This window comes from Eurytemora carolleeae, unplaced genomic scaffold (genome assembly GCF_000591075.1).
Source record: "Eurytemora carolleeae unplaced genomic scaffold, Eaff_2.0 scaffold2299, whole genome shotgun sequence".
NCBI classification, from domain to species: Eukaryota; Metazoa; Arthropoda; class Copepoda; order Calanoida; family Temoridae; genus Eurytemora; species Eurytemora carolleeae.
This window is the reverse complement of record NW_019398183.1, coordinates 1-9,737: the sequence shown is the minus strand read 5'-3', so window position 1 is coordinate 9,737 and position 9,737 is coordinate 1. Positions and strand designations below refer to the sequence as shown.

At 32.1% G+C, this 9,737-nt stretch overlaps 1 protein-coding gene across 1 annotated transcript; it reads left to right on the top strand.

Annotated features, from left to right (window-relative positions):
* The first annotated feature begins 2,288 nt into the window (after positions 1-2,288).
* LOC111716962 (ubiquinone/menaquinone biosynthesis C-methyltransferase UbiE) lies at positions 2,289-7,354 on the top strand. The gene is made up of 9 exons (XM_023492477.1): positions 2,289-2,480; positions 2,683-2,781; positions 3,048-3,095; positions 3,967-4,082; positions 4,561-4,657; positions 5,671-5,747; positions 6,001-6,059; positions 6,800-6,870; positions 7,171-7,354. Exons 1-9 carry the CDS (start codon positions 2,293-2,295, stop codon positions 7,286-7,288), a joined length of 873 nt encoding a protein of 290 aa, XP_023348245.1. The 5' UTR covers positions 2,289-2,292; the 3' UTR covers positions 7,289-7,354.
* Positions 7,355-9,737: the final 2,383 nt, after the last annotated feature.

The window sequence follows — 9,737 nt, the reverse complement described above, 5'->3', positions numbered from 1 at the left end:
AAGCATGTTTAATCATATGGTAGGGCGCACACTAAATTAAAAGTGGTTTGGGGGGTTTTGTTATCTAATTTTTATTTATGTTTGTCTTCAATGTAAAATATCTTTTTGAGAAATAGACTTCAAATCAATATCTATCATGTTAACTTCTAGGCCAGAAAAGGAAATAATTGTGGATCTCTGAGATTTCTTGAGTCAAGGAATCTTTATAAGAAAATCAGCGAAAACTAGTCTGGTTTGGTTTGATCAAGATTATGATTAGGTTTCAACTTTATCCTTGGTTATTTTATAAGATACTTACAGTGCAGAAACATTGCCAGTGAATAGTGGTTCCGTTCAGCTTATTCTATCAGGTCATTCTTATAGTTATTCATCAATATTTTAGATCTGTACATCCGTCATCCCAAGCAAAAAGAAATATGTTTAGTATATTTTATCAGGTCATTCTTCTAGTTATTCGTCAATATTTTAGATCTGTACATCCGTCATCCCAAGCAAAAAGAAATATGTTTAGTATATTCTATCAGGTCATTCTTCTAGTTATTCATCAATATTTTAGATCTAAACATCCGTCATCCCAAGCAAAAAGAAATAATTATCCCAAATATGATTTGATGATGTAAAAAAGGGATGTCTTATTCACAACGTTACCTTTGAAAGCTTTATCAGTTTAACAATGAACCAGTTATTCATGATGTCTCCTTAAATTACTTATTTGAATTTCTCGATGCAGAAGCAATTGGACAGAATTTTGAGAATTCAACATTTTTTAGCCAGAAAAACGAGGAGATATTTCATATTGTTGGATCAGATAAAGGTTTAAAGGGTATCTTTGTAAAACTGAAATGACCCTCTTTACAAAAATGTTTTAGGTCGTGCTATTCATTATTTCAACACCGAGGCGTTTTATGCAGAAGTTGACAGAGTTCTAGTTAAATATGGAGTTCTTTGCTACTATAGTACACACTTCCCAATTATATCAAGGTATATAGTACACACTTCCCAACTATATCAAGGTATACAGTACACACTTCCTAGCTATATCAAGGTATACAGTACACACTTCCCAACTATATCAAGGTATACAGTACACACTTCCCAAATATATCAAGGTATATAGTACACACTTCCTAGCTAAATCAAGGTATACAGTACACACTTCCCAACTATATCAAGGTATACACTACACACTTCCCAACTATATCAAGGTATTCAGTACACACTTCCCAGCTATATCAAGGTATACAGTACACACTTCCCAACTATATCAAGGTATACAAGTACACACTTTCAACCTTTAAAAGTATTGTAATGCTACATTTTATTTTGTTTTTTGTTTCATTGTAATTTTGATTTAGTTCCAATTTTAAATATGGTGAGAAAATAAACAAGATTTTTTGGACCTATCTCATCGACCGTTTAGACGGTCATTGGCCGGTAAACAAGTTTTCGGGTCACGTGATTAGCTGGCGCCGACGAGATTTCTACATGAACACCTTGGCTCCTCCCTACCCAGACCACACTCGTGCTATAGAAAATATTATACAACAACGTGGGACGTCGGTCATAGGTATTTCACGCGGCATTTTGTATTATCATTAAATTGATTTTTCTGATCTTCTTCTTAAAAAAGTAAATTGATTTTATTGATCTTCAGTTTAAAAAAGTAAATTGATTTTAATGATCTTCAGCTTAAATAAGTAAATTGATTTTAATGATCTTCAGCTTAAAAAAGTAAATTGATTTTAATGACCTTAAGCTTAAAAAAGAAAATTGATTTGAATGATCTTCATCTTTAAAATAAATTGAGTTAAATGATCTTCATTTTAAATAAGAAAATCGATTTTAATGATATTCATCTTAAAAAAGAAAATTGATTTAAATGATCTTTATCTTGAAAAGAAAATTGTTTTTAATGATCATTATCTTGAAGAAAATAGATTTTAATGATCTTCATTTTAAAAAAGAAAATTGATTTGGATTATCTTCATCTTATAAAGAAAATTGATGATCTTCATCTTGAAAAGAAAATTGATTTTATTGATCTTCATCTTAAAAAGAAAATTGATTTTATTGATCTACATCTTATAAAGAAAATAGATTTTATCGTTTTTTACTTTATTTTTAAATTTTCTAGCTCTGTCGAAGGAGCTGGAGACGTACTCCCCCATGGTGAACCTGAGGTTCACTAGGAATATACCTTAAGCAATTAACTCTTCCAAGCAATTATATTTAAACAAATTGTTATTCATTTATGTTATTTGATCCGGATCGGTTTATAGAAACAAAAAATTAATGAACTATTTGATTTTTAGAAAAATGAAGTCTCTAAGAACATGCTTACGCATTCATCAGTCCGCTCTAAATTCATGTTGTTTAGTTAAACCTTGTTCCACTTACTCAAATGAGAAACAGACACATTTCGGATTCAAAGATGTCGGAGAGAAAGAAAAAAAAGAAGCGGTTTTAAATGTATTTCATAGGCAGGATCAATGTTCAAAAACTTTTACCATTTGGATTTATTGAATTAAATTTAGAATGTCTATTTCACCCTCTAAAATCGAAAAGGTGAAGAATGTTTTTGGGTCCTATTACTCAGCGTAGGTTTAACAATTGTTTTAATTGAAGCCCAGTTAAAGAGATATTTTTATTAATAAAGCTGTTCTTAAGTTATTGATCTTGTAGTGTTGCTGATACGTATGATCTAATGAACGATGCAATGTCTCTGGGAATTCATCGGGTCTGGAAAGATGAATTCATGAAAACATTAGCTCCTGGTCCCAGGTAGCATTCAAATAATAAGAATGGATGTTAACTGGTTTTTGGATATTTATTTTTCTCTATCACTTATTTAAAGAATTTTGCAGAGGAAAGTACGTGGATATATCAAGAAAAACGTAAACAAAACCTTTAAGATATTCAAATGATTGAAGCTAATCCATGGGATCACAAAGGGTTAGTGTTTCTGAAGAAATTAACAAATGAAAACTCGCTATACTTTGTTTCAAAACATGGATGATTTCAAAGCATTGAACTTTCATCTGTTTTAGAACAAAGTTGCTTGATGTGGCGGGGGGAACTGGAGATATATCTTTCAGGTGGGATGTTTACAAATAAATATATTTTATCAACGAATAGTTATCTTTGTTAAACACTACTGGTGTATATATCTCCCCCCTTTCTATATATATAAATCCTCTCTTCCTCGTTTAGGTAAACATTTGTTGGTAGGTTTTTATTTAGAAGAAATTCGGAAGATAAATTAAAATATATTGGTTAAAAAGCATCTTAAAAGAGGAAAATCTTGTTAGTTCCTGGCTCAATTTTTCATCCCCCTTCCCACTTAAAAAAAAAACTTTTTTTTAAATCGTGTACCTTTGAAACTCTATCTTTAGAATAAGGTATCTACATGCTGAGTGCTGACAATGATTTTCCTTATTTTAGATTCCTTGATTATGTTGGGATGGATGCTCTAAATGCCGAGGACGGAGCACATGTTGTCAATATTCACTATTTTAGATTCCTTGATTAAGTTGGAAAGGATGCTCTAAATGCTTAGGAAGGAGAACATGCCGTCAATATTCCCTATTTTAGATTCCTGGATTATGTTAGAAAGGATGCTATAAATTCTAAGGAAGGAGAACATGTTGTCAATATTCCCTATTTTAGATTCCTTGATTATGTTGGAAAGGATGCTCTAAATTCTAAGGACGGAGAACATGTTGTCAATATTCCCTATTTTAGATTCCTTGATTATGTTGGAAAGGATACTCTAAATGCTGAGGAAGGAGAACATGTTGTCAAAATTCCCTATTTAAGATTCCTTGATTATGTTAGAAAGGATGCTCTAAATTCTAAGGAAGGAGAACATGTTGTCAATATTCCCTATTTTAGATTCCTTGATTATGTTAGAAAGGATGCTCTAAATGCTGAGGACGGAGAACATGTTGTCAATATTCACTATTTTAGATTCCTTGATTATGTTGGAAAGGATGCTCTAAATGCTGAGAACGGAGCACACGTGACAGTTTGTGATATTAATAAATCTATGCTTGGTGTTGGAGAGGCTAGGGCACACAAATTAGGTAGATCCATCTCAATGGTCTTTATGATAACGGATAAAATCAGGCAACGCCGCCTTATGCGGAGACTGCACGCCGCTTCAACCATGTCGTCCAAACAGTTCTGGAGATTAGTCAGAAGAACAGTTAAAAAGAAAGGGGTACTTTCAGCTGTTAAGGATGAACATGGGAGGCTAGCTACAGATAGAACACGAATAGAGGAGATATTTTTTTTTAAACATGACTTTATTAATATATATTCTGTGGAGTTTATTGTAATTTGATCCAGAATTGCTAAAAGACAATAAGTATTTTTGGCTGAGACACACTTCTTAACTCATTTATAATTTAAGAATTGCAATAAAAGTATTTTCGATGGTCTGGGGAAAAATTGTGAAAATTTGAACATTAAAGGGCTGGTTGTTTCATCCTTTTAAAAACTTTTTACCCTAAAAATCATTTAATTTTAGATATTTTCCTTAATATTTGTTGTTTATACTAGGGCATAGTTCTGGAATAAGCTGGGTGGAGGGGGACGCACAAGAACTTCCTTTTCCAGATAAATCATTCGACTGCTACACTATTGCCTTTGGTATCAGGTATTTGAACAATTCTTACACTACACAATAGTTACAGTACACTAGAAATAATTCTTATGTTGTCAAACTTTTCATCAAACTGAAAAACTGCAGTTGAAAATAATTATCTTTTAAACTAGAAAAGCGCGAAAGTTGTCGTCTTTTTTGATATTTTAATGGAGACACTACTAAAATAGATGCCCAGAGCTGGCAGCTTTTGTGTTGGATAGTGATAATCCTGGAATCTCATTGAACTCGATATCCATAGTGGGCACTTTTAATTTAAGTATTTATAAAAAACTGAGTTCGATTACCATGTGCTGGGATATCAAATACAGATTAAATTAATCTACAGATCAACAAGGATTGAGATCAAGCAATAATCCCGATATCCAAAAAAACAAGAGTTCCTACCTCAGGATTTATTTTATTTTGATGTGGATCCCGGATCCATTTTGTACAAAATAGGTTTACCTAAAAAATTTCGCGTCATTTTTATTCTTCCTCAATATTTTGTTACTAAACTTGAGTGGATAATGGATATGCGAAATAAAAAATCTCATCTCATATATGTCAAAACTTACAAAAAAATGTTTTTGTTGAAATTTTCCCGCTTGATTCGAATCTACTTAATCTTGAACAGTATCTAAAATATATCCTACTTTAAGAACGCTTCGCGCCTCTCTTCTTTAAATTGTGGCTCTATCTGTGAGAATCTTCACTTTGTACAACATAAAACAAAAACAAAAAAGTTTTCCGGTTTGAAAATATTTGTTCGCAAATTTTCCAAGTTTTACCACAATCAAAAACTGTTAAAAATACATTTTTGTAATTTCAAGCATTCATAACCTTTCCATGGGTCATTTGAGGTCCCACAGAAAATTTGAGCCTGATCAGTCGGTTCAGTCGTCCGTTTATTAGACACAAACGGACAGCCAGACAGACAGACAAGCAAAGTATATATATAGATTCTAAAGATGATTGGAAATAATTAAATTTAGAATTTACTTTTTATTTATTTCCTGTTTTTAAAGGAACGTTGTACGAATAGATCTGGCCTTAACTGAAGCCTTTAGAGTATTAAAACCTGGAGGTAGATTTATGTGTCTAGGTAATATTTTCTCAATTTTAATTGCAATTAGTTAATTTACAATTAAAAAATGACAGAAAGATCTTGAATATCAAATTATTCTTTAGATTATTTTAAATCACATTAATTGTTTTATTAACCTATTTATTTGAACAATTTATTTCTAGTTACAACCTCCCCCTCTACTTTCACCGCCCATGATTTTATAAAGTTTAATATGAAATTTTTTTGAAATTCTAATTTGAAAAATCTTATGTTCAATTTTTGTTTGCAGAGTTTAGTAAGGTTACTCCCCCTGAGCTTGAGAGCCTTTACGACTTTTACTCATTCCAGGTATTTATCTATCTATTTATCTATCTATCATTTTGATCCGTTCTATTTATCTATTCATTTGAGTATCTATTTATCTATATATCAATTATTCAATTTATCAATTTATCAATTTATCAATTTATCAATTTATCAATTTACCAATTTAGCAATTTAGCAATTTATCAATTTATTAATTTATTAATTTATTAATTTATCAATTTATCAATTTATCTATCTATCTATCAATTATTTTGATTCTATTATTTATCCATTTATCTATTTTTTAAAAATCTTTTTAGCCGTCTAAATCCGTCTCTATATATATATATATTTACAAAGTTACCCATAAAAGATGAGACTGTAAAGACGACTTGAATTTCTTAAAATATGACTTATTAGATGATTTTGATAAAAAAAGAATCAAGTTTGAAGTTTCAGGGAACTATAAACATATGGAAATAAGCAGTGTAAATCTCGTACAGTCGTCTTTGAAGTCTCCCTCTTTGCGGATAACCTTGTTTATCTGTTCTCCATCTATCTATCTATTTGTCTCTTATCTATCTGTCTAATATCTGTCTTTTATTTATCTCTAGCTATATATCTATATGTTTTCTTTTATCTGCCAATCTTACTCTTCTTTCTATTTATCTGTCATCTATCTGTCTACTATCTATCTGAATCTCTGTTTATCTATTTATCTAGATCTATTTTTATCTATCTATCTATCTGTTATCTATCTATTTATCTATTTATCCTTCCAGGTGATCCCTCCGATGGGTAAACTGTTGGCAGGGGACTGGGACTCATATCAGTACTTAGTAGAAAGTATCAGGTAGGAACACAACACATAGAAAAAAATGAAAAATATTAAAAATATCATTTTTGATATTTTCAGAAATAAATAACGTCAAGAAGCAGTTCCGTGCCAACATTTTTATTGTTAACTATAACGCTTACATTTTTGATGAAAATATAATCATTTATTGAAAGCTAGGGAAAATGAAGACCCATCCGCCCCCCCCACACACACAAACATAAGCAAGCATATATTAGAAAAGGTTTTCTCAAATTTGTTGAATTTAAGTTATAATACATTTAAAAAAATAAAAATTATTATGTGTTAATATTTTAGGAAGTTTCCTGACCAAGAAAAGTTTGCCGGAATGCTGAAAAATGCCGGATTTCGTTTCGTGAAATATGAAAACTATAGTTTTGGTGTAGCAGCTGTCCACTCAGGATACAAGTTGTAAGATAAAACATTTTTCAACATTTGATAAATTTTTACTAGGAGATAATTTGAAATATTCATATTTTCAGACAGAAATGGCCAAATCGCTGTGGAATTTGTCGTCAGAGGTTGCAAAATATGCTCTAGTAAGTTAATTCTTTAAAGGGAGTGTTCGCGATACTTAGAATTGGGTAATGGGAATGAGCTAATTCCGAATTGAAATTTTTTCATCTAATGTTTAAGTAATGAGAAAATTGTCTGATTAAATATCAATTAAACCTCAATGTTTTTGTATCTTTGAACTGTTCTGGTTTCTCTGTGAAATATACCAATGTAAGTCGGGCAGAGCCATGGAGGGTCACTTAGAATTACGCTTACAGTCCTTTAAAACTTGTTTATTAATTTAGGCACGTCCCCCGCACCCTAAAGAAATTGTGAAACATGCTGTCAACTTTCTCGAGTATGTATAAATAAACAAAGTTCTAAAATTATTTACAATTTTATGTTAAAAATAAAACAAAATAATGTTTTTATTAAACTTTTAATAAGAATTAATTATGTAGTGAAGAGTACAGGGGACCTAAGTATCAGGCCTTAGACGTAGGATGTGGAAGCGGGATAAGGTAGATATCGTGAAACAATTTTTGTCCCTGCCTCTCTTCGGAAATACCTCTCCTCCAAAANGGGGGGGGGCAGAGGGAACTTCCATTTAAAGAAGGGCATGTCCGATTCACAACCACAACTTTAAACCCTTGTTTTATCAGACCTGAAGCAGAATTCAGCATGTCACTTAATAGAGAAACCACAGTTGATAACACTCAATTTTCTATTGACGTTTTTAAGGGTTCCGTTGTGAATAAGATATGCCACTCTGTTAATGAAGAGTCACTTGTTATGTCGTCTTCAGTCTAAATTCACTATTTAATTATTCTCTACTCTACGTTTCACATACATGACCAACACAAATATTTTAAAAGTTGGTTAAAGGGACTGGAAGCGTAATTTCAAGTGACCCTCCATGCAAGGAGGGAAACGCCCGTTTTACACATATATTTCTGTACTCGACTAACACAGAAAGGTTTAAGGGTACCGTTGTAAATCTGGCATTTGTCTCTTTGCATGGAGGGTCACTTGAAATTACGCTTACACTCCCTTGAAGGGGTGGGGTAATCACTTTATGTAGTGTAATATTATTAAAGTTATGTAATATGACCAATTAACTAATAATTGTTCAGTACAAGAAATTTATTTGGAGAGTTTCAAAATGTTCTTGGCCTAGATGCTAGTTCAGAAATGATCGATCAGGTAAATGGATTTTCAAATAAATCTGATTTTGTGAAAGTATTCAATTATTCAATATAATACTTTCTTTGTTATCATTGTCAATATCTTATCTTGTTTGTTGTAGATCGTTGTTGACACCTTTTTAGAAACGCATAAATAATCCAGTGCATATGCATTGGATCCATTTCATTTTTATGTTGATCCCGATCCTTTATGCTGATCCCGATCCTCGCTGGAAAAAAATGGATCCAGGTCGTGACATTTCTCAAGATTTGCGATTTTTTTTTACAAATGAAATTTGGAAATTTTTGTTGATCTATTATTAGTGAACAATTTTGATTTTTGGTTTTGAGAGACAAATTTCGGTTTTGGTTGGTATTTTGCCCTATGGATCCGCACATTTTTACGGATCCGGATTCAGGAGGCCAAAATGTTGTGGCTCCAACGGATCCGGATCCTAAGCACTGCAATATTCTATAAAGTAAGAAAGATTAATGACCAGGGAGTAAGGAATAGAAGGGAGATATAACTGACGCTGTTCGCCCTACCATACGATTATACATGCTTTGCAGACTTCATTTAAATAAGAACTATAAATTTTCTGATGTATATTTACTACTGTCGGAAATCCTATCATTTAGTACGGCGGGAGTCTGTACAATAATAACCACAATGACTGGAATGTGAAAGGAAAATGTTCACAAATCCGTGCTCACAAGTATGCTTGTCATAAAGTGTTCAATTACATGAAATTTGGAAGTAACCAAAACAATTTCGTCATTACCCTCACTGTCAAGTTTACCTTGCGACAAATTATTGTTCCACTAACATTAGTGTTGGATAACTTAGTTGGTTTTCAAACGGTTCCTTTAAGCTTACGGTACCAGCACAAATTTATAGTCGTCTTACTCTCAGAGTGTATATATATGTCGTCTTAATTTTAAAGAACATATAAGCGACCATTCTCAGAACTGATGTACTTTAATGAGTGTTAGGGTAAGATTGTGTGGAGGTTTATCTAGCCCTTTGTGGTTCACCCGGGGAGTTAAACAAGGTTGTGTTCTCTCTCCCCTGCTCTTCTCCTTGTACATATCAGGTCTTGGAAAGGTCCTGCACTCTATGAAAGAGGGGGTTAACTTCAATGGAGTATATATTACCGCGCTATTTTTTGCAGATGACCTTGTTCT